This window comes from Salvelinus namaycush, chromosome 25 (assembly GCF_016432855.1).
Source record: "Salvelinus namaycush isolate Seneca chromosome 25, SaNama_1.0, whole genome shotgun sequence".
NCBI classification, from domain to species: Eukaryota; Metazoa; Chordata; class Actinopteri; order Salmoniformes; family Salmonidae; genus Salvelinus; species Salvelinus namaycush.
Window position 1 is genome coordinate 34696415 of NC_052331.1, and position 27730 is coordinate 34724144.

General features: G+C 43.0%; 1 protein-coding gene across 1 annotated transcript; it reads right to left on the minus strand.

Annotated features, from left to right (window-relative positions):
- Positions 1 to 9988: 9988 nt before the first annotated feature.
- Positions 9989 to 26883, minus strand: LOC120020633 (cAMP-specific 3',5'-cyclic phosphodiesterase 4B-like). The gene is made up of 10 exons (XM_038964342.1): positions 26647 to 26883; positions 19309 to 19402; positions 16603 to 16808; positions 16192 to 16290; positions 14210 to 14374; positions 13592 to 13691; positions 12418 to 12572; positions 12073 to 12195; positions 11345 to 11527; positions 9989 to 11031 (listed from the first exon to the last, which is right to left on the minus strand). Exons 1-10 carry the CDS (start codon positions 26707 to 26709, stop codon positions 10732 to 10734), a joined length of 1488 nt encoding a protein of 495 aa, XP_038820270.1. The 5' UTR covers positions 26710 to 26883; the 3' UTR covers positions 9989 to 10731.
- Positions 26884 to 27730: the final 847 nt, after the last annotated feature.

A 27730-nucleotide genomic window follows, 5' to 3' on the forward strand; every position in this document is an offset into this window, starting at 1 on the left:
ATTGGTCTATCTTCATAGGGATGTTCTCTTCTACATCCAGACTCTCTGTCGATTGAGGACAGGAAGCCCCTAGGAACCTCCAACTGTCAAACTGGTGCAATAACCTAAAAGAATGAACTGAAATGACACCATCCACTATTACTCTGCACACTTCCAGTGCAGGCTACTACTAGCTACATCTAGCCTGGCTTTGAGACATTGATGGATTGATAGACTGTTTATATTGCAGCTATATGTTTTTTAGTATGGGAATCAAACAGACTATTTTTCGAAGCCATTCAATCAAGTATTTTTGCCTGGTGCAACAGAACAGGCCTTGTGTACGTTTTGATAGTTTGTCGTTTTTTTCCCCCTGTATGTCATTTTCATGGATATCTTCTCTTTATTCCATGTGCACAGAGACATTCATTACAGACAGACAAGCTTTCTATGATTCCCCAGAGTTTTACCCAAAAAGCTCAGACCTTTTGTTTTCCGTCTACGCAGGCCGGCACCCGTGTCCCTCTGAGCCATGGCTCCGACGGACCTGCTCTCACTTGGGGCCAAAGCCAGGCCACTGATATGTTTCAGCTGGCATTTCCATAACAAAAGCTAAATGTGAACTTTAAGTAGGTTTAAGCCCTTAGACTGCAATATCTACTAAGCTAACATATGGAATTGTTTTAAGATGGTCATAAAATGTATAATTTTGCCATTTGATTTGGAATTTTAGGACACCTGTAGGTATGAAAAAATATACATATTTGATAAAACATTGAATTTGATATTTACTGCTGTAGCCCATAGAAACGGCAAGCTTCTACCATAAACACATAGGCTGCTATTAAATATTCAAAATTATGTCCCCTTGTGACGCACAGGTGCGTCAATCGACTCTAGGGGTTAAAGAGGACTGCCTTTAAAAAGCAACTCATCTCTTTGGAAACAGCCTGTGTGACATCGATATGAGTCAGAAACATTTATTCTAATGTCAAAATTGACTGCAAAGTCTAAATAGAATAATTTTGGTCATAAAGTCAGTCTCGTCCAAAACTGAGTTTGAAACATCTGTGCGTCACAACGGGGAAATGAAGGTTGGGTTTTGATTTGAGGATGTCCATTTGACAACTAACATGGGGTGAACAGCTGCAGTGATTGCTCTCTATCCAATAGCATAGACACTGAGACAGACCTGCCCAGCAGGTACGACTTTGTTTGCTGACATTAACATAAAACACTGGAAACAACACTGGAGCTGACATTAACATAAACCACTGGAAACACAACACTGGAGCTGACATTAACATAAAACACTGGCAACACAACACTGGAGCTGACATTAACATAAAACACTGGAAACACAACACTGGAGCTGACATGAACATAAAACACAACACTGGAGCTGACATTAACATAAACCACTGGAAACACAACACTGGAGCTGACATTAACATAAACCACTGGAAACAACACTGGAGCTGACATTAACATAAAACACTGGAAACACAACACTGGAGCTGACATTAACATAAACCACTGGAAACAACACTGGAGCTGACATGAACATAAAACACTGGAAACACAACACTGGAGCTGACATGAACATAAAACACTGGAAACACAACACTGGAGCTGACATGAACATAAAACACTGGAAACACAACACTGGAGCTGACATGAACATAAAACACTGGAAACACAACACTGGAGCTGACATGAACATAAAACACTGGAAACAACACTGGAGCTGACATTAACATAAAACACTGGAAACACAACACTGGAGCTGACATTAACATAAACCACTGGAAACACAACACTGGAGCTGACATTAACATAAAACACTGGAAACAACACTGGAGCTGACATGAACATAAAACACAACACTGGAGCTGACATGAACATAAAACACTGGAAACACAACACTGGAGCTGACATGAACATAAAACACTGGAAACAACACTGGAGCTGACATTAACATAAAACACTGGAAACACAACACTGGAGCTGACATTAACATAAAACACTGGAAACAACACTGGAGCTGACATTAACATAAACCACTGGAAACACAACACTGGAGCTGACATTAACATAAACCACTGGAAACACAACACTGGAGCTGACATTAACATAAACCACTGGAAACACAACACTGGAGCTGACATTAACATAAAACACTGGCAACACAACACTGGAGCTGACATTAACATAAACCACTGGAAACACAACACTGGAGCTGACATTAACATAAACCACTGGAAACACAACACTGGAGCTGACATGAACATAAAACACTGGAAACAACACTGGAGCTGACATTAACATAAAACACTGGAAACACACTGGTGTGGTGTAAGTCTTAGGTGGAATTGCAGTATGATAGCACTGATGATGTGAGGAGGGAGAAATCTTATTCTTTGTACCTGGATCTGAGTGTAAAAAGGGGTAAAGTACACACATCTGCCTGATAAGAAAGGGATGTTCCTCTGAGTCAAAACCTTGACTTGAATTCTGACTCATTTCCTGAACCAGTCATTCCAATGAAGTCCCACTGCCTGACCACAGCAGACTTGAGCCTCTCCTGTCAAGCTAACTCTAAACTAACATCTCAACTAGCAAGGCGAGCTCCATGAAGACATTTATTTTCATATGTGGAACCAGAGAATGCAGTTTGTTTTGCTGGAAGTGGTTCTCTTCCCCCAATCCCCACCCCCTTGGCCCGACCCCTGAGGCCCCAAGCCTGGGTAGCGAGGACTGGCAGCTGGGATCCTGGCTCCACAGGCCCCTCCACCACCACATGCTTCAACCCCTGGTGATGGGCTGGCTGCTGGGTTTGGGAAGTTGAGTAGCCCATCCCCAGCCCATTGACGTCAGTCACCCACACACCACAAGACCTCTGTCGGGAGTTTCAAAACAAAGTTCGTTGCCAAGGCAACATGGAAAAAGCTGGCCTGTGTGACCGTGTGTACGGTAAACAGTGGAGTTTCTCTGAATCGGCAGGAAAAAGGAAAAGGGTTTGAATTTCCTCCAGCGTCTCAAGATACAGCTAATACATCCTGCTGAGATGGGGACAACACAGACTAGACTGAACAGACATGTCAGATTTAAAGGCCTACTACAGTCATTTTAATAGTGTGTATTGGTATTTATTACATTTTTTAATTTAACCTTTATTTAACTAGGCAAGTCAGTTAACAACACATTTTTATTTCCAATGACGGCCTACCAAAAGGCAAAAGGCCCCTGTGGGGACGGGATTACATTTTGTATTTTATTTAATAGAAATATAGGACAAAACACACACATCACGACAAGAGAGACAACACAACACTACATAAAGAGAGACCTAGATGACAACATAGCATGGCGGCAACACATGACAACACAGCATGGCGGCAACACATGACAACACAGCATGGTAGAAACACAACATGACAACAACATGGTAGCAACACAACATGACAACACAGCATGGTAGCAACACAACATGACAACACAGCATGGTAGCAACACAACATGACAACAGCATGGTGGCAACACAACATGACAACACAGCATGGTAGCAACACAACATGACAACAACACAACATGACAACAACATGGTAGCAACACAACATGACAACACAGCATGGTAGCAACACAACATGACAACACAGCATGGTAGCAACACAACATGACAACAACATGGTAGCAACACAACATGACAACACAGCATGGTAGCAACACAACATGACAAAACAGCATTATAGCAACACAACATGACAACAACATGGTAGCAACACAACATGACAACACAGCATGGTAGCAACACAACATGACAACACAGCATGGTAGCAACACAACATGACAACAGCATGGTGGCAACACAAAATGACAACACAGCATGGTAGCAACACAACATGACAACAACACAACATGACAACAACATGGTAGCAACACAACATGACAACACAGCATGGTAGCAACACAACATGACAACACAGCATGGTAGCAACACAACATGACAACAACATGGTAGCAACACAACATGACAACACAGCATGGTAGCAACACAACATGACAAAACAGCATTACAGCAACACAACATGACAACAGCATGGTAGCAACACAACATGACAACACAGCATGGTAGCAACACAACATGACAACAGCATGGTGGCAACACAACATGACAACACAGCATGGTAGAAACACAACATGACAACAACATGGTAGCAACACAACATGACAACACAGCATGGTAGCAACACAACATGACAACAACATGGTAGCAACACAACATGACAACACAACATGGTAGCAACACAACATGACAACACAGCATGGTAGCAACACAACATGACAACACAGCATGGTAGCAACACAACATGACAACAGCATGGTAGCAACACAACATGACAACAGCATGGTGGCAACACAACATGACAACACAGCATGGTAGCAACACAACATGACAACAACACAACATGACAACAACATGGTAGCAACACAACATGACAACACAGCATGGTAGCAACACAACATGACAACACAGCATGGTAGCAACACAACATGACAACAACATGGTAGCAACACAACATGACAACACAGCATGGTAGCAACACAACATGACAAAACAGCATTATAGCAACACAACATGACAACAACATGGTAGCAACACAACATGACAACACAGCATGGTAGCAACACAACATGACAACAGCATGGTGGCAACACAACATGACAACACAGCATGGTAGCAACACAACATGACAACAACACAACATGACAACAACATGGTAGCAACACAACATGACAACACAGCATGGTAGCAACACAACATGACAACACAGCATGGTAGCAACACAACATGACAACAACATGGTAGCAACACAACATGACAACACAGCATGGTAGCAACACAACATGACAAAACAGCATTATAGCAACAGAACATGACAACAGCATGGTAGCAACACAACATGACAACAGCATGGTGGCAACACAACATGACAACACAGCATGGTAGCAACACAACATGACAACAACACAACATGACAACAACATGGTAGCAACACAACATGACAACACAGCATGGTAGCAACACATGACAACACAGCATGGTAGCAACACAACATGACAACAACATGGTAGCAACACAACATGACAACACAGCATGGTAGCAACACAACATGACAAAACAGCATTATAGCAACACAACATGACAACAACATGGTAGCAACACAACATGATAACACAGCATGGTAGAAACACCACATGACAACAACATGGTAGCAACACAACATGACAACACATCATGGTAGAAACACCACATGACAACAACATGGTAACACATCATGGTAGCAACACAACATGACAACGACATGGTAGCAACACAATATGACAACACAGCATGGTAGAAACACCACATGACAACACAGCATGGTAGAAACACTACATGACAACAACATGGTAGCAACACAACATGACAACACATCATGGTAGCAACACAACATGACAACGACATGGTAGCAACACAACATGACAACACAACATGGCAGCAGCACAACATGGTAGCAGCACAAAACAGGGTACAATCATTGTTGGGCACAGACAACAGCACAAAGGACAAGAAGGTAGAAAGATAACAAGATAACAAAATATCACAATTGTAGCAGGAATAGATGAGTTAGTACCATGACTACAGTACATATGAATAGATGAGTTGGTACCATGACTACAGTACATATGAATAGATGAGTTGGTACCATGACTACAGTACATATGAATAGATGAGTTGGTACCATGACTACAGTACATATGAATAGATGAGTTGGTACCATGACTACAGTACATATGAATAGATGAGTTGGTACCATGACTACAGTACATATGAATAGATGAGTTGGTACCATGACTACAGTACATATGAATAGATGAGTTGGTACCATGACTACAGTACATATGAATAGATGAGTTGGTACCATGACTACAGTACATATGAATAGATGAGTTGGTACCATGACTACAGTACATATGAATAAATGAGTTGGTACCATGACTACAGTACATATGAATAGATGAGTTGGTACCATGACTACAGTACATATGAATAGATGAGTTGGTACCATGACTACAGTACATATGAATAGATGAGTTGGTACCATGACTACAGTACATATGAATAGATGAGTTGGTACCATGACTACAGTACATATGAATAGATGAGTTGGTACCATGACTACAGTACATATGAATAGATGAGTTGGTACCATGACTACAGTACATATGAATAGATGAGTTGGTACCATGACTACAGTACATATGAATAGATGAGTTGGTACCATGACTACAGTACATATGAATAGTTATTGTAGAAGAGAGAGTGACAGGCATTCAATTAATCAAATGAAATTATATAACTATTTCTAACTAATTAATCAAATGAAATACTGAATAACTATTTCTTAGTATTATTATGAAAGTAGAAGAAAAAGCAGAAGAGACTCACTATAAAAAGAGAAATAAATCTTAATGTGACTTCCCTGGATAAATAAAAAGGCAATGAGTTACAGGAACAGTAGAGGAAGTTGTCCCACTACAGTATCTATCATAGTGACAGCATCAACATGACAATGAATAATGATGGTTTCTCTGGAAAGACACCCTACCCCGTAGGGAACGGCTCAGCCCTTACGTTAACAACCATCTATACCTCACTGGGCTGTGATACTGTGTCTGGTGGCAATGTGAGAGAGGTTAGCGCCCACAGGGCCTAACGCATCACTGTTCCTGTTTACATTCTTTCCTGCATCCAGCAGCAGTCTGTTACAGCAAAGTCAAACAACATCCCAGTGGAGAGAAGCCTTGTCCCAACACTTTTAAAATAAATCATCCCTTCTTTGCTAGCTTCCTTGAGGTAATCATGCTACTGGCGAGGTGTAATGCAACCACCAATACTCTGCACCTGCCTTTGCCATTTCAGATACTGCCCAAGGTCATGCAACAACTGGTGGAGCTCGTCGATGCCCTCCTGCAGCCATTGTGATGCACTCATCACTTCCGGTCTAGACAGGATGAGGACAGGGGACACCCCACCGCTGCATAGTAGGTGAAAGGAAGGTTTCTATTGGTCTATGTTGTTTTTACCCATCAAGTCATGTCAGATCTGTGATTACATCAACGATGGGAGGAAGGAAGGATACATTGTGACGGTATTGGAGGGCAGCCAGTGGCTTTTGAGTAGACTAATGCAGCCTTTTTCAAACCTCTCCTTGGGAACCCCCCAGACGTTCTATGTATTTATCACCTAGCTCACCGGATTCAGCTCGTCACTGAATCATCAAGCCCTTGAATAGGTGACTCAGGTGTGCTAGTTCAGGACCAAAACACGCTGAAACGTCTGGGAGATTAGTTGACGAGGAGAGGTTTGAAAAAGGCTGGACTAGATGCTATTACCACAGTCTACTTCATTTAAATGTACCGTATGCTGTTCTGTGACTGACATCCTTTATGACACTACAATTACAGAAAAGTAAGACACAAAACAAAACAAATTCATGCTCATTTTAATCATTTCATACAAAATATTTGTTGATCACAATATACAATACCCTACCATACATTGTGTGAGACTTTTGAGAAATACATGGGAAATATAAGTACATCTTAAACAATGTAATATTTCAATAAACATAAAGCTGTACAATGACCCGTCACCGTACATAATATAGGAACAATGCAGCCTTCATATGGCTCCAGATAACAACAGGAAAACAATAGAAACCAAGGAATTACGTTTCTGCCAAGCACCTCCCAGGAGATGTTGTGCGTTTGACTACTGTACACTACTGTAGACTACTGTAGACTACTGTACACTACTGTAGACTACTGTACACTACTATAGACTACTGTACACTACTATAGACTACTATAGACTACTATAGACTACTGTAGACTACTATAGACTACTGTACACTACTGTAGACTACTGTACACTACTATAGACTACTGTACACTACTATAGACTACTGTAGACTACTATAGACTACTATAGACTACTGTACACTACTATAGACTACTATACACTACTATAGACTACTATAGACTACTATATACTACTATAGACTACTATATACTACTATAGACTACTATAGACTACTATAGACTACTATAGGCTACTATAGACTACTATAGACTACTATAGACTACTATAGACTACTATATACTACTATAGACTACTATATACTACTATAGACTACTATAGACTACTATAGACTACTATAGACTACTGTACACTACTATAGACTACTGTAGACTACTATAGACTACTGTACACTACTATAGACTACTGTAGACTACTGTAGACTACTATAGACTACTGTACACTACTATAGACTACTGTACACTACTATAGACTACTGTACACTACTATAGACTACTGTAGACTACTGTACACTACTATAGACTACTGTACACTACTATAGACTACTGTAGACTACTATAGACTACTGTAGACTACTGTACACTACTATAGACTACTGTACACTACTATAGACTACTGTAGACTACTGTACACTACTATAGACTACTATAGACTACTGTACACTACTATAGACTACTGTAGACTACTGTACACTACTATAGACTACTGTAGACTACTGTACACTACTATAGACTACTGTAGACTTTTGTACACTACTGTAGACTACTGTAGATTTGGGGATTTCCAGATCCTAACCAACCATTTGCATTTCAAATCCTGGAATTATTTAGTTTGAGAGTATTTCCCCAAAACAATTCATTGAGAAATTCAAGTTGGCAATTGACATTTCTTGGCAATCAGTTTAACAATTCACAATGTCAGCATTGTGAATTGTGAATCTGAAAGGCTGTTTAAATCTTGAGGATTATACAGTTGAACAAATGTTTGACTTGTTTTGACAGGTAATAGTAGTGCATATAAATTATACCAAATGTACATTTTATAAATATTATTCTATTTACAGATGAAAGATCATAAATAAACTGTTTCAGACAGTTCAAGGTTTGACACAGGACTAGGTGCAAAGAAGAGGAGATTGAGTGGCTAAGTTTTCCTCATTCACACACACACACACACACACACATACTGTACACACACACGCGTGCCCCCGCAGAGTCAATGTGGGACATGTTGTCACATAGTGATGTTCTGCTGATCTCCCCACAGCTGAGAGCTGCAGTTTACATGACAGTACCATTTAGATGTATTGTTGACAGACTAGCGACTAGGCGCTGAGCTCTCCAGCTGGTCAAAGTGCTTGACAGAAATGATGGAGAAAACTACAGGGGACATTTTAGATGACATTAAATTATCATTGAATCAACCTTTAAAAAGATGCCATTTGTTTTTGGTTTAGTTTTTGTTCTGCCATTTCTGCCTAAACGTGTGAGGTGTCAGTTCAAGGAGGATCTGGCAACCAAAATAATAACATTAGCTGACATCAGACATTGTTGAATGGAGGTTTGTTTTTTGACTTTGGTATGGGGCTTCAGAATATCACATGTCATGGGATGTCTCTCACTCTCTGTCTGGAAAGAAACCATTCAAAGGTTTACTTTGATTGGCCTCAATTATTTAATTATATGCATTCATTATATTAAGAGATCAAATTTACACCTCTTCCATTCTTGGAAGGGTGATATGGAAAATTACAAATATTTAAAAAATATATATATATGGAGAAATGTTATTGAAGTTTTAATCAGGTATGGCAATACACCTCTCTTAGGGCAGAGTCTCATTCTGCTGTTAATGTGCATTAATCAGGACATCTTTGGAGCGTATTGGTTTTGACAGATTACATGGGAAAAGATCGAGATCATTGCTTTACGGTTAAGCAAATATGTCAAATCAAAAGTAACAGGTTTGTAACTGCCTTTTGCTGTGAATATGAATATGGAACTTGTAGGTTCTGTGGCATTTGTTGATATTGATTTGAAATGTGTGAGGTACCATATAACAATACATGTATAGAGTCATGAATTGGGTGTTAACGAAGAACCTCTCATTAGTAGATTTATTGACTCTTTAGTTTAAACACTCCCTTCCTACCCTTAGACATCAGGAAGACTGTATGTTCAAACCTGTTCAATAAATTATAAAATCACGTCCAAAATACCCTGTCGTAAAAAAAAAGGCACACAAAAGTCTTTAAACACTTGTCACAAAAAGGGTAGATGTTGTTTGTTATAAACACCTGTGGATCACTAGTTTGAACATCGGATGCTACTCGGCAACATGCCATCCTGTTACAAAACAAAACATGTACTCGAAAATAGTCACGAAGAACAAAGATCGCTCTGAAGTGCAAGTATTTCATCTTGTCCCAATTGAACGCAACAGAGTCTCTTCGCCAAGCTTAGTTTCATCTTCAGTATTTGTCAGAACAAAGATTGTATTATCTGGCTACCAAAAACCAAGATACGGTACTTTTGTCACACACTAGCATTTTCAACAGGACTCCTTCAAGGCATCACTCTTCAACTCTTCATACTCTTCTTCCTGAGTGCTCCCAAATCAAGTGTTGTGGTTCCCCACCCTCTTCTGCATGGGCCCAAAGCCAGTCAGGCCCTAGTGCATAAGCAGAGCAACGCCAAAGAGCCAGATTGCAGGATTCCTCCACTGCAGTAAAACAAGATGTGGAACACAACCTAAAACCGGTGCTTCCATTTATGAAGATAACAGGTCACGGCTCATTATGTGGGGGAAGCCCCACGTGTGTTCATCTACACTCCGCCCTGGTCAACTGGCGACCACCCCTCTTCCGTCCCTCTCTCGCCCTCCTCCACTCCCATCTCTCCATCCTGTTCGTCATCTAGCGTCAGCTCAAACTGGAACCTGTGTCCTCCCTCTCTGTCCCCCTCTCCGTCACCGGTGCAGAAGGGGGGAGAAGGCCTCTGAGGGATCATGCTCTGGTACCAGTTCCTGTTGTCCTCCAGGGTGTCCAGTATGTCCTGGGCGTCCGGGTGCACCAGGTCGGCCCACGTCTCCCACAGCGGGTGGACGATGTAGTCTATGAAACCCACCTGCAGAGAGGGAGAAGAGAGAGAGAAGAGAGAGGAGATTTAAAGATACAATAGTGTACATACTGTAATAACCACACTAGAGGGGGTTGTGTGTGTGTGTGTGTGTGTGTGTGTGTGTGTGTGTGTGTGTGTGTGTGTGTGTGTGTGTGTGTGTGTGTGTGTGTGTGTGTGTGTGTGTGTGTGTGTGTGTGTGTGTGTGTGTATGCAAGCAGTATGTATGTTTGTGTAGAATGTGTATATGTGAGCAGTGTGAGTACTGTACGTATGAGTGTGTGTGTGTGTTACCTCTATACAGTATGTATTAGTAACCTACCTGGCTCTTCTCCACTGAAGCCGTATGCTTGTCACACATGGGGCTGATCTCCATGCCTTTCTCCCTCTCGCGGTCTCCCTGGTGGGAGAACTCGTTCATGATGCGGTCGGTCCACTGACGGTACAGGTCCAGAGACTTAGTGGGGTTACTGAGGTCAGCACAATGAACCATGTTACGCATCACCTGCAACAGAGGGGAGGAGAGAGGATTGGTGTGTGTGTGTGTGTGTGGTGTGTGTGTGTGTGTGGTGTGTGGTGTGTGGTGTGTGTATGTGTGTGGTGTGTGGTGTGTGTGTGTGGTGTGTGTGTGTGTGGTGTTTGTGTGTGTGTGGTGTGTGTGTGTGTGTGTGGTGTGTGTGTGTGTGGCGTGTGTGGTGTGTGGCGTGTGTGGTGTGTGGCGTGTGTGGTGTGTGTGTGTGTGTGTGTGTGTGTGTGGTGTGTGTGTGTGGTGTGTGTGTGGTGTGTGTGTGTGTGGTGTGTGTGTGTGTGTGTGTGTGGTGTGTGTGGTGTGTGTGTGTGTGTGTGTGGTGTGTGTGGTGTGTGTGTGTGTGTGTGGTGTGTGTGTGTGTGTGTGTGTGTGTGTGTGGTGTGTGTGTGTGTGTGGTGTGTGTGTGGTGTGTGTGTGGTGTGTGTGTGGTGTGTGTGTGTGTGTGTGTGTGTGTGTGTGTGTGTGTGTGTGTGTGTGTGTGAGGCACACATGCGTTCCTATGCAGGAGTGTGATCTCCTACCTGTATTTTGTCTGTGTAGTTGTCCAGCAGCAGCACTCCAGAGCTGGTCACCTTCTTGGTCTCCACCATGGTCTTCAGGTCAGCCAGCAGGCTCATGTGTTTAGACATGTCAGTGGCCAGTACCTGGAGAGAGAGAGATTGTTGTTAGTGATTTCTACATGTTTCTGCTGCAGTAATATATGATTTGTGATCTTTGATGCCAAGAAACCTAATATATCTCATTTAATTGAGACAGAGATAGAAAAACTGAACCGACCAATGGACTGACCGACCCACGGTCGAAGACTCATTTGAATGGGACATCAGAATGAAATATGTTTGGTCAGAACTTGGACGTTCTCTCACCATGTCTATGACCATCCTGCGGAGGGATTGGCGTTCTTTCTTGGTCAGGTTCTGGAAGATGTCACAGTTGTCTTCCTGCAGCAGCTTGAAGCCCACAGCCAGGTGGTGGTTCTCCAGGACAGACTCATCGTTGTACATCAGGGCCAGCTCTGAGTCTGGACACAGAGAGAGAGAGATGGACTATTAGAAGCAATGGGGAAGATTTGAGGGGATAAAATATAGTCAAAGATATAGTAAAGGATAACATAAAGTAGTACTAAAGGAGCAGAACTTATTCATTCAGCACTGTTGTTAGCTTTTGAGGTATAAAGTACTCACTGTTGCTATCTTTTGAGGGATAAAGTACACACTGTTGTTTGCTTTTGAGGGAGAAAGTACTCACTGTTGTTCGCTTTTGAGGGATAAAGTACTCACTGTTGTTCGCTTTTGAGGTATAAAGTACTCACTGTTGCTAGCTTTTGAGGTATAAAGTACTCACTGTTGCTAGCTTTTGAGGGATAAAGTACTCACTGTTGTTAGCTTTTGAGGGATAAAGTACTCACTGTTGTTAGCTTTTGAGGTATAAAGTACTCACTGTTGCTAGCTTTTGAGGTATAAAGTACTCACTGTTGCTAGCTTTTGAGGGATAACGTACTCACTGTTGCTAGCTTTTGAGGTATAAAGTACTCACTGTTGCTAGCTTTTGAGGTATAAAGTACTCACTGTTGCTAGCTTTTGAGGGATAAAGTACTCACTGTTGCTAGCTTTTGAGGTATAAAGTACTCACTGTTGTTAGCTTTGAGGTATAAAGTACTCACTGTTGTTAGCTTTGAGGTATAAAGTACTCACTGTTGCTATCTTTTGAGGTATAAAGTACTCACTGTTGCTAGCTTTTGAGGGAGAAAGTACTCACTGTTGCTAGCTTTTGAGGGAGAAAGTATGCACTGTTAGCCTTTGAGGTATAAAGTACTCACTGTTGCTATTTTTTGAGGTATAACGAACTCACTGTTGCTAGCTTTTGAGGGAGAAAGTACTCACTGCTGTTAGCTTTTGAGGGATAAAGTACTCATTGTTGCTAGTTTTTGAGGGAGAAGGTACTCAATGTTGTTAGCTTTTGAGGGATAAAGTACGCACTGTTAGCCTTTGAGAGAGAAAGTACTCACTGTTGTTAGCTTTTGAAGAAGAAAGTACTTACTGGTGTTGATGAGGAACTGGTTGGAGACCCCAGGGTGATCCACGTCATGGATGGCTGCCGCAAAGACGGCCGCCAAGATCTCCAGATCCGTGAAGACGGCCTATGATTGGACAGGACGAGAGACGGGGGCAGAGCAAAAGGAAAGAAAACCCGGAGAGAATTGATGAGTTTTCCACATTGATAGTAAAAGGCTTCACATTGCAGTAAGAAAATCTGCTTGGCAAGATAGAGTAACACATTCATCTGGTAGTAACTCATTATTGTGTGACCTATCTAGGTTGAGCAGCGATGACATAATTCGGTTGAGTGGTGTCACTTGCTCGTATACATGATTTATTATGACTTTAAGGTCTGTTATGTGAGATGGTGTTAGTCACTCCCTTTAGTCGGCATATTCAAAACAAATGAAGAAGACAGGTTGCTAGACAACAGAATCGTAATTCAAGATCTGACTGGATAAACAACAGATGAAAATAGCAACAACACTGAGCAGTCAAGCTGTGGCTGTGGGCTTTATCATTTGGGCTGATGTGAGCTAGGTCTCTGACAATAACTGGAGGAATAGAGGGAGAAGAGAAAACAGCAGTAAAATAAGTAGAGCTAGGTCAGGTGACTTACATCCAGAGCAGGTGTAGAGAGCAGGATGTGTGTGGACTGGGCCACGTCTGCAGCGTGGAGGCTGTTGTGGTATTCTACGTCTGAGTGGTAGTGGGCCTCCAGGGTCATCATGAAGGTCACGAAGGTGTCCGCAGGGATTTTAAACGTATTCATCAGGTCTCGCTCCTGCACGGGACACACATGTGACATGTAACCCACAACCTGAGTAAAACATCAACCTGAGTAAAACATCGACCTATCAACCTGAGTAAAACATCAACCTGAGTAAAACATCAACCTATCAACCTGAGTAAAACATCAACCTGAGTAAAACATCAACCTATCAACCTGAGTAAAACATCAACCTGAGTTAAACATAAATCTATCAACCTGAGTAAAACATCAACCTGAGTAAAACATCAACCTATCAACCTGAGTAAAACATCAATCTATCAACCTGAGTAAAACATCAACCTGAGTAAAACATCAACCTATCAACCTGAGTAAAACATCAACCTGAGTAAAACATCAATCTATCAACCTGAGTAAAACATCAACCTGAGTTAAACATCAATCTATCAACCTGAGTAAAACCTCAACCTGAGTAAAACATCAACCTATCAACCTGAGTAAAACATCAATCTATCAACCTGAGTAAAACATCAACCTATCAACCTGAGTTAAACATCAATCTATCAACCTGAGTAAAACATCAACCTGAGTAAAACATCAACCTATCAATCTGAGTAAAACATCAATCTATCAACCTGAGTAAAACATCAACCTGAGTAAAACATCAATCTATCAACCTGAGTAAAACATCAACCTGAGTAAAACATCAACCTATCAACCTGAGTAAAACATCAACCTGAGTAAAACATCAATCTATCAACCTGAGTAAAACATCAACCTGAGTAAAAACATCAACCTGAGTAAAACATCAACCTGAGTAAAACATCAACCTATCAACCTGAGTAAAACATCAACCTGAGTAAAACATCAATCTATCAACCTGAGTAAAACATCAATCTATCAACCTGAGTAAAACATCAACCTATCAACCTGAGTAAAACATCAATCTATCAACCTGAGTAAAACATCAACCTATCAACCTGAGTAAAACATCAATCTGAGTAAAACATCAACCTATCAACCTGAGTAAAATATCAACCTGAGTAAAACATCAACCTGAGTAAAACATCAACCTGAGTAAAACATCAACCTGAGTAAAACATCAACCTATCAACCTGAGTAAAACATCAACCTGAGTAAAACATCAACCTGAGTAAAACATCAACCTATCAACCTGAGTAAAACATCAACCTATCAACCTGAGTAAAACATCAACCTGAGTAAAACATCAACCTATCAACCTGAGTAAAACATCAACCTGAGTAAAACATCAACCTGAGTAAAACATCAACCTGAGTAAAACATCAATCTATCAACCTGAGTAAAACATCAACCTATCAACCTGAGTAAAACATCAACCTGAGTAAAACACATTTCAATTTGCTGCAACTTAAAATGACCGACTTTGGTTTTACTTGGACTTTGTCTGTTTAAATTGCAATGGCATCGTTATAGCAAGATGTAGGCAAAATAATAAAAAAAGGCAATTACATTGTCAATGCCAAGATTGTAAAGGAGTATGAATTGCTTGACTTGGCTGTCTGAGTAATTCATTGTGACGGTCCATTCATCCTCATGACTAGATGTTCATACTACAGTAGTGATCATTCAGATACTCACCCAGAAGATGAGGATACATTAAGTAAACACAGACAACTGATATACACTACTATAGGCTGTGTGCTAGCGAATCACCCCTGGTGTGTGTGTGTGTGTGTGTGTGTGTGTGTGTGTGTGTGTGTGTGTGTGTGTGTGTGTGTGTGTGTGTGTGTGTGTGTGTGTGTGTGTGTGTGTGTGTGTGTGTGTGTGTGCGCGCCTGCAGGGGAAACACTGCATTCTGACAGTAACGGAAGAGGAGGAAGAACACTGACCTGGAAGATGGTGTACATGGTGCATGTCAGCGGGCGGTTGTGGGAGTGCTCAGCCACCCTGAAGATGTTCAAACCCCACTTGTTGATGTTCTCAAGGTCCTGAGAGAGAGATTCATATTTTCAATTCACCAATCAAAAAGTGCCATTTATTTTTAATGAGTCTTGAATCTGAAGTTCCCTTAATTTCCTAAATTGAATTTAAATAGAATAAACCTCCTCTGGGGTGAATTAAAGGAGGTGAAACATTCTGAATGTTGCAGAAAGAAATGGAATGAATAGAGATTACATGATTCCCTATTCTATATGAAAGACAGTCATACCAGTGCTAGACAATACATTTCTATGTATTGTGTAACAGTGTATCCTCCTGTACAGGCCCATAGTGTTTATTCATTCAGACTTCCCCAGTACCTTAGACAGCAGGTCCTCCTGATCTGTCTTGACCCCAAAGCGGCTGATGCTGCTGCCTTGGAGCCCAGTGGAATGGCTGAGCTTCCGGACCCCGCTGATCTGGGTCAAGGTCCCCTGACCCTCCAGCTGGGTCTGGTGGTGGGGCCTCTTCTTCCACTCTCTGGTCTTGGCCATGGGGCACGGTAACTCCAACTCATTCTGCTTGTCTGCAGGGAGGGAGGGATGGAGGGAGGAAGGTTAAACTACTGCACCGTAAAATGAAAATACAGACTTGCAAACAACAATGGTGAAGTCATGATCGCAAAGCATAACATTTATATTGATATGTACATTTATAAAGCACAATGTATGTGCATATGGACATCTACCTCGATATGGCACATTCATTTATTATTTAAATACCAACAACAAACGTGAGAGGGATGCTATAGATGTAGGATCTTAATTTGACTGGTTTCTCACAGCAGGAAAATAATCCTTTAACAGGACATTATGAATTATTGTGTGGCTTATAATTAATTTACATTTTTGTATGGGCTGATACATTTTTAAGTGGATATTATACACTTCAGAAGCCTTTAAAACCTTGAATACACTCCAAGTTTGCATTTTCTGCTGTGTAGAAAATCTCCTTCAACAGCAGGGTGATCAAATTAAGATCCAACATCTGTATATGACTATGTATCAGTGGTCTGTATTAGTGTCCTTGCAGAGACGCATTTCATTTGTCACACCCCTGACCAGACCTTCCTTCCAATCTACTGATAGTCATTCAATTAGCATGGTAATAATTCAGTTACACACACACACACACACACACACACACACAACACACACACACACACACACACACACACACACACACACACACACACACACACACACACACACACACACACACACACACACACACACACACACACACACACAAAATCAATCCCTTTTACTAGCTCTCACGCATCTCTGTCACTCTCCTTTTCCTTTATCTGTTCTTCTCCAGGAAACATCCAGAAGCAAATAGCCAACAAGTAGCAAATACTTTATTAATGACTTATGACGAAGAAATGACCTGTTGCAAATCAGCTATTGAGAGATTCCTGGAACTTCCCATGATATTTAATGAGGCATCAATTCCAAGTAGAGTAGTGAATGAATACTGTTGTGGATAAATAAAAGTGAATGAATACTGTTATGGATAAATACAAGAAAAGTGATTGAATACTGTTGTGGATAAATAAAAGCCTTTTTTTCCAAACCATAACAATCCGTAGAAATTTGTCATATTAAGCAGAATAGTTTGGAGGAGGGGCTGGGCTGTATGCAGGTGGCTTGTTGTGGTGGCGGTGAAGTGACCTCTCTTGAGGCGCTACATGTGAGTAACACGTGGTGTGTGTGTGTGTGTGTGTGTGTGTGTTGTTTCACACACTACTCTATTCTCTCTGAGGCATAGAGATGGTTTGCCTCAACCTGACAGGTGCAAGCAGCAATGCAGAACACAAAACAATTTTGCCTCAAATCACTATCCATTATTTTCTCTCTCACGTTCTCCCTCATTTGATTGATTATATTTGCCAGTTTAAAAATTCCATACACACACAGTACATACATTTTTAAAAAGTGACAGGGATAGTCAGTGACTTATTTCCATTGTGGTCCCTAACATGCAACAACATTACATAGATACAGGTGTGATGTGTGTTTTGTCCTATGTATTTATTTTATTTTAAATTTTTAAACCCAGACCCCGTTCCTGCAGGAGGCCTTTTGCCTTTTGGTAGGCCATCATTGTAAATAAGAATTTGTTCTTAAATGATTTGCCTAGTTAAATAAAATACAAATATTCTATCTATTGTCAATGTCTCTTCATATCTTATCGTCAATGTCTCTTCATATCTTATCAATGTCTTTCCTTCTCTTCCTCCTTTCCTCCCACCATCTCCCTCTCTCTCCATCTGCTTTTTCATCTGTCAGAAAGATGGAGGCTTGTTTACAAGTGGGGGCACTGCGCAGTTTTCTCTGTGCTGTGGAGAAGAGGTGGTGTGAGATAGCGCTTGCTTATCGGCTGGGAGTTATGGAATGTGTCACTGGGTTTTTAGAGATGAGGCGAGACCAGACGCAGAACAAACACGCCCTCTCTCTCTCGTTCTCTTTCACGTTCTCTCTATAGAACGACAGAGTCCCTGGGAAGGGTAGAAGGTCTCCCTCTCTCTGCGGTGAGAGAGGGAACACTCCAGAGTCCCTGGGAAGGGTAGAAGGTCTCCCTCTCTCTGCAGTGAGAGAGGGAACACTCCAAAGGCCCTGGGAAGGGTAAAAGGTCTCCCTCTCTCTGCAGTGAGAGAGGGAACACTCCAAAGGCCCTGGGAAGGGTAAAAGGTCTCCCTCTCTCTGCAGTGAGAGAGGGAACACTCCAGCAGACCAGATCAGACTGGTTTGAAACTAGTGCAGAGCAACTCCACACTGATACCCCACTCAGCAACATCTCTTTCTCTCTCTCTCTGTCCCTCCAGCCTTTTCCCTTCTCCTTCTTAATCAGGTATTCCTTCTTTCTCATTCTCTCGGTGTAAAAGCCAATAATAGCCAAAACATCCCCATTCAGGCCGAGGAGGAACATGTAGTGTCCATCAGCACAGCAGTGGAATAAATAACATGGGTTATTTAGTTTCAAGTGTACTTGTACTGTATGTAATAGTGCGTGTGTTGACTTACCAAGGAAGGTGTTGGAGATGAACTCTGACACCTGGTTGCCGGAGCGACTCATCTCCGACAGTTGCGTCAGCTCCCGGTTCAACATCCTCTTGAACTGGGGAGACACAAAATGACACAACACCATGTTAGATAGCCATTAGATAGACTCTGCATCTCAGTTGGTAGAGCATGGAGCTTGCAATTCCAGGAAAGTGGGTTCGATTCCCGGCCCTACTCGTATATAAAATGTATGCACGCATGACTAAGTCACTTTGGATAAAAGCGTTTGCTTAAATGGCATATATTGTTGTTATATTATTATATAGACTGTGTGAAAACCAATAGGAAATGGCTTCCCCTGGTAGTGGCATCAACTGTGTCCTCTTGAATTGGAGTAACAGAAAAGGAGGACAACACTAGGTTAGATACACGACACGTACACCAGCGTTTCCCAAACTCAGTCCTCGGAATCCCAAGGGGTGCACAGCTGATTTAAATCATCAACTCATCATCAAGCTTTGATAATTGCTGTGTTAGGGCAAAATCCAAAACGTGCACCTCTCTGGGGTCCCCAGGACCAAGTTTGGGAAATGCTGGTGTAGACCAACAAGACAATGAACTAAGTAACATGACAGGACACCATTTAACTGTAGATATAATGCATATAGACCAGCAAGACAATGAACTAAGTAACATGACAGGACACCATTTAACTGTAGATATAATGCATATAGACCAGCAAGACAATGAACTGAGTAACATGACAGGACACCATTTAACTGTAGATATAATGCATATAGACCAGCAAGACAATGAACTGAGTAACATGACAGGACACCATTTAACTGTAGATATAATGTATATAGACCAACAAGACAATGAACTAAGTAACATGACAGGACACCATTTAACTGTAGATATAATGGTTATAGACCAGCAAGATATCTAACAGGGGAAACAGAAAATTACACGACACCGTATTAGGTATACTCAATGGAGACCAGCAGGATATGGCTGTCCCGGGGGCAGCATAAATAGTTTCCTGGAACTTTCCGTTGACATGGGAGTATCGGACCCCAAGGGAATAGGCTTGTTTGTTTGATACCATATAAGGATGATGTCTTCTTATTGGGTATAGGCTTTATGACAGACCTGTTTTGAGATATTTGGTAAACAAATCAACCATTTCTAGATAAATCTGTACAGCATAGGGTCAGATTCAACCAAATTACTGCAGTAGGTATTCAACCATACTAGTTCAGTAGGTATTAAACCAAACTACTGCAGTAGGTATTCAACCAAACTACTGCAGTAGGTATTCAACCATACTACTGCAGTAGGTTTTCAACCAAATTACTGCAGTAGGTTTTCAACCAAATTGAAAAGTATCCCAGTCCCCAACACACCTTGATGTACCCCAGTCCCCAACACACCTTGATATACCCCAGTCCCCAACACACCTTGATGTACCCCAGTCCCCAACACACCTTGATGTACCCCAGTCCCCAACACACCTTGATGTACCCCAGTCCCCAACACACCTTGATGTATCCCAGTCCCCAACACACCTTGATGTACCCCAGTCCCCAACACACCTTGATGTACCCCAGTCCCCAACACACCTTGATGTACCCCAGTCCCCAACACACCTTGATGTACCCCAGTCCCCAACACACCTTGATGTACCCCAGTCCCCAACACACCTTGATGTATCCCAGTCCCCAACACACCTTGATGTACCCCAGTCCCCAACACACCTTGATGTACCCCAGTCTACAACACACCTTGATGTACCCCAGTCCCCAACACACCTTGATGTATCCCAGTCTACAACACACCTTGATGTACCCCAGTCTACAACACACCTTGATGTACCCCAGTCTACAACACACCTTGATGTACCCCAGTCTACAACACACCTTGATGTACCCTAGTCCCCAACACACCTTGATGTACCCCAGTCCCCAACACACCTTGATGTACCCCAGTCCCCAACACACCTTGATGTACCCCAGTCCCCAACACACCTTGATGTATCCCAGTCTACAACACACCTTGATGTACCCCAGTCCCCAACACACCTTGATGTACCCTAGTCCCCAACACACCTTGATGTACCCCAGTCCCCAACACACCTTGATGTATCCCAGTCCCCAACACACCTTGATGTACCCCAGTCCCCAACACACCTTGATGTACCCCAGTCTACAACACACCTTGATGTACCCCAGTCCCCAACACACCTTGATGTATCCCAGTCTACAACACACCTTGATGTACCCCAGTCTACAACACACCTTGATGTACCCCAGTCTACAACACACCTTGATGTACCCCAGTCTACAACACACCTTGATGTACCCCAGTCTACAACACACCTTGATGTACCCTAGTCCCCAACACACCTTGATGTACCCCAGTCCCCAACACACCTTGATGTACCCCAGTCCCCAACACACCTTGATGTACCCCAGTCCCCAACACACCTTGATGTATCCCAGTCTACAACACACCTTGATGTACCCCAGTCCCCAACACACCTTGATGTACCCCAGTCCCCAACACACCTTGATGTACCCCAGTCCCCAACACACCTTGATGTACCCCAGTCCCCTACACACCTTGATGTACCCCAGTCCCCAACACACCTTGATGTACCCCAGTCCCCAACACACCTTGATGTACCCCAGTCCCCAACACACCTTGATGTACCCCAGTCCCCTACACACCTTGATGTACCCCAGTCCCCAACACACCTTGATGTACCCTAGTCCCCAACACACCTTGATGTACCCCAGTCCCCAACACACCTTGATGTACCCCAGTCCCCTACACACCTTGATGTACCCCAGTCCCCAACACACCTTGATGTACCCCAGTCTACAACACACCTTGATGTACCCCAGTCTACAACACACCTTGATGTACCCCAGTCCCCTACACACCTTGATGTATCCCAGTCTACAACACACCTTGATGTACCCCAGTCTACAACACACCTTGATGTACCCCAGTCCCCAACACACCTTGATGTACCCCAGTCTACAACACACCTTGATGTACCCCAGTCCCCAACACACCTTGATGTACCCCAGTCCCCAACACACCTTGATGTACCCCAGTCCCCAACACACCTTGATGTACCCCAGTCCCCAACACACCTTGATGTACCCCAGTCCCCAACACACCTTGATGTACCCCAGTCTACAACACACCTTGATGTATCCCAGTCTACAACACACCTTGATGTACCCCAGTCCCCAACACACCTTGATGTACCCCAGTCCCCAACACACCTTGATGTACCCCAGTCCCCTACACACCTTGATGTATCCCAGTCTACAACACACCTTGATGTACCCCAGTCTACAACACACCTTGATGTACCCTAGTCCCCAACACACCTTGATGTACCCTAGTCCCCAACACACCTTGATGTACCCTAGTCCCCAACACACCTTGATGTACCCCAGTCCCCAACACACCTTGATGTACCCCAGTCCCCTACACACCTTGATGTACCCCAGTCTACAACACACCTTGATGTACCCCAGTCTACAACACACCTTGATGTACCCCAGTCTACAACACACCTTGATGTACCCCAGTCTACAACACACCTTGATGTACCCCAGTCTACAACACACCTTGATGTATCCCAGTCTACAACACACCTTGATGTATCCCAGTCTACAACACACCTTGATGTACCTCAGTCTACAACACACCTTGATGTATCCCAGTCTACAACACACCTTGATGTACCCTAGTCCCCAACACACCTTGATGTATCCCAGTCCCCAACACACCTTGATGTACCCCCAGGAGCGACAGAGCATGGTGTTGGCTTCAGGCATGGTTCTGTACTTGGCTGTCGCTCCTAGCTGTCCTCAGCAGAACCCTTGTGTATGATGCTCCTTTCTGAAGACAAAACCAAGGTGGTCTTTACTCAACAACCAACAGCCCTGCCTTCATTTCGTCTCTCTCTCTTCGTATCAAGTCACAGATGACAGATCAATGATAATCCCCTCCGAGAGCGAGCACCTAAGACCCCCTCCCGATCGCTCTTCATCATTTCTGGAATCTCCTCAGTCACAATGGCCAGTTTGATAGTGACTGTATTTCCATTAGTGATAGACGGTCTTCTCCTGAACAGCAGTATGGCGGTACGTCAATAGGTAAGAAGCTTGCAGCAATGTAGGTAGAGGTACAGTAAGTGGATCTCTTAACCAAGATATCTCTATACAGGCAGATGAAGTGGAAGCAAATGGAAGACAAATGGCAGTCAAAGAGGAGATCCCAGTCCTGTATTTCTATGACATCCCTATCCATCCCAGAGGGCCAATGGTAGTGGGTGGCAGAGGAGATCCCAGTGATATAATCCATCCATCCATCCTCTGTGAGACTGAGATGAGGCAAGTATGCTTAATGGGTTGAAGGAGGGATGAAGGAGGAGGACGGGGGTTCCAGCGGTGGCTTGAAGGAGGGATGGAGGAGGAGGACGGGGGTTCCAGCGGTGGCTTGAAGGAGGGATGGAGGAGGAGGACGGGGGTTCCAGCGGTGGCTTGGAGGGATGGAGGAGGAGGACGGGGGTTCCAGCGGTGGCTTGAAGGAGGGATGGAGGAGGAGGACGGGGGTTCCAGCGGTGGCTTGAAGGAGGGATGGAGGAGGAGGATGGGGGTTCCAGCGGTGGCTTGAAGGAGGGATGGAGGAGGAGGACGGGGGTTCCAGCGGTGGCTTGAAGGAGGGATGGAGGAGGTGGATGGGGGTTCCAGCGGTGGCTTGAAGGAGGGATGGAGGAGGAGGACGGGGGTTCCATGGAGGAGGAGGACGGTTACTCGTATAGACGTACGGTACTCATATAGACGTACGGTACTCATATAGACGTACGGTACTCATATAGACGTACGGTGGTCATATAGACGTACGGTGGTCATATAGACGTACGGTACTCATATAGACGTACGGTGGTCATATAGACGTACGGTAGTCATATAGACGTACGGTGGTCATATAGACGTACGGTGGTCATATAGACGTACGGTGGTCATATAGACGTACGGTCGTCATATAGACGTACGGTAGTCATATAGACGTACGGTGGACATATAGACGTACGGTGGACATATAGACGTACTGTAGTCATATAGACGTACGGTGGTCATATAGACGTACGGTAGTCATATAGACGTACGGTACTCATATAGACGTACGGTGGTCATATAGACGTACGGTAGTCATATAGACGTACGGTAGTCATATAGACGTACGGTACTCATATAGACGTACGGTGGTCATATAGACGTACGGTACTCATATAGACGTACGGTGGTCATATAGACGTACGGTGGTCATATAGACGTACGGTAGTCATATAGACGTACGGTAGTCATATAGACGTACGGTACTCATATAGACGTACGGTACTCATATAGACGTACGGTACTCATATAGACGTACGGTACTCATATAGACGTACGGTGGTCATATAGACGTACGGTACTCATATAGACGTACGGTACTCATATAGACGTACGGTGGTCATATAGACGTACGGTACTCATATAGACGTACGGTGGTCATATAGACGTACGGTAGTCATATAGACGTACGGTGGTCATATAGACGTACGGTACTCATATAGACGTACGGTGGTCATATAGACGTACGGTGGTCATATAGACGTACGGTGGTCATATAGACGTACGGTAGTCATATATACGTACGGTGGTCATATAGACGTACGGTGGTCATATAGACGTACGGTGGTCATATAGACGTACGGTACTCATATAGACGTACGGTACTCATATAGACGTACGGTGGTCATATAGACGTACGGTGGTCATATAGACGTACGGTACTCATATAGACGTACGGTGGTCATATAGACGTACGGTACTCATATAGACGTACGGTGGTCATATAGACGTACGGTAGTCATATAGACGTACGGTGGTCATATAGACGTACGGTACTCATATAGACGTACGGTGGTCATATAGACGTACGGTGGTCATATAGACGTACGGTGGTCATATAGACGTACGGTGGTCATATAGACGTACGGTGGTCATATAGACGTACGGTACTCATATAGACGTACGGTACTCATATAGACGTACGGTAGTCATATAGACGTACGGTGGTCATACTGACGTACGGTGGTCATATAGACGTACGGTGGTCATATAGACGTACGGTACTCATATAGACGTACGGTAGTCATATAGACGTACGGTAGTCATATAGACGTACGGTACTCATATAGACGTACGGTAGTCATATAGACGTACGGTACTCATATAGACGTACGGTGGTCATATAGACGTACGGTAGTCATACTGACATCCGTATGTACTATATGTTGGCACAGGATGACAGGAACATGAGTGTGTTCGGTAGGACACACTACTCAACGTGCGCCATCACTCACACATCCTGTTTTGTTGGACTGGGGGAACACACTCTTGTGACACACTTGTGACACACACTCGAAACAATACGTTGTTGTTTGGAGCTTACAGAAATTGAGTGTGCATTTGTGCGGTGAATGACTTCTGAATAGTAACACAGTGTTAAGTGAACATACTGTATGTCATAACACACTGAATAGTCCACAAGTGCATTATTCAAAGTAGGCAGTGATAAGGTGTGTGCCACTGCAGGCTATGGAAAAACCTCAGAGCTTTCAACAGGCTCATTGTTGCAATAATGTCAATGTATTCTTTTCAGATAACCCCTATCCATCCCACACAGTACATTATGTTGTGTGCATTTACATTTACATTTACGTTTTAGTCATTTAGCAGACGCTCTTATCCAGAGCGACTTACAAATTGGAAAGTTCATACATATTGAGCGTCTGCAAAAGACTGACATGATCAAGTACTATTATTATAAACTGGTGAACAAGTTTTTCCAAGTTTGAAACACAATATTAGATTATGTTCCGACTGGCCCTATCTAGAAGAAAGACACAAAATCGAAAACGCAGAATCTACATCTTTGGACGAAGCCTAATCCCAACCCACTGAGAAGTTCTTTGGTATTTAATAGAAGATATAATCTGTTATTATGCAATTGATTACAATATGATCTATGAATATAAAAATCCAAGCCAACAGACAAACAATTGAACTTGAATGGACTTCAAAAGACCAACGTTTAAAGTGAAGTGAACGTTTTTTGTAAATGAATTATAATGGCAGCACAAGTGTATGACCCACATCCATTCATACAATCTGACTATGCACAAGTCCCTACTTTTGGACAAGTTGTTTTAAGTAAAGCCATTTCATAATTTAACTGGAATGAGAGCAGAGACTCTCTAGCAAAACTAGTTGTGCACAAACTCACCTGTTTCCAGTGCGTAAGCATCCCAAACGATTTCTCCTTGGTCTCAGAGCAGCATAGCCCCATTCTTGCAAAGGCAATGTACAATATAAACTTCACAAAACTTGAAACTTCACAAAACTTCTCTGAAATACGTGAGCGTGTCTCTGTTTATCTTTCTGTGTCTGCTTCCTCTCTGTATTCAAGTCTATTCTCTTCTGGCGACAGTCGGGAAACATAAAGTGATAAAACCTGACTGTCTGGCTGGCCCACACAGAGACTAAGCTAAACAACTCCTCACTCAATCATAATGTAGCCCCATGCCTGTTGCCAACCCCTCCCTCCCTCCCACTTCCTCCTTTGGTGATAATTCACTGGTAAGATCCCAGCCTGCTGACAATACCTCTGGCACTGGTCCACAGAATCAGCACACCTACCTAGACTAAACACACCACACCTACCTAGACTAAACACACCACACCTACCTAGACTAAACACACCTACCTAGACTAAACACACCACACCTACCTAGACTAAACACACCACACCTACCTAGACTAAACACACCACAACTACCTAGACTAAACACACCACATACACCTAGACCAAACACACCTACCTAGACTAAACACACCACACGTACCTAGACTAAACACACCACACCTACCTAGACTAAACACACCACACCTACCTAGACTAAACACACCTACCTAGACTAAACACACCTACCTAGACTAAACACACCACACCTACCTAGACTAAACACACCTACCTAGACTAAACACACCACACCTACCTAGACTAAACACACCACATCTACCTAGACTAAACACACCACATCTACCTAGACTAAACACACCACATCTACCTAGACTAAACACACCACACCTACCTAGACTAAACACACCTACCTAGACTAAACACACCACACCTACCTAGACTAAACACACCACACCTACCTAGACTCAACACACCTACCTAGACTAAATACACCACACCTACCTAGACTAAACACACCACAACTACCTAGACTCAACACACCACACCTACCTAGACTAAACACACCACACCTACCTAGACTAAACACACCACACCTACCTAGACTAAA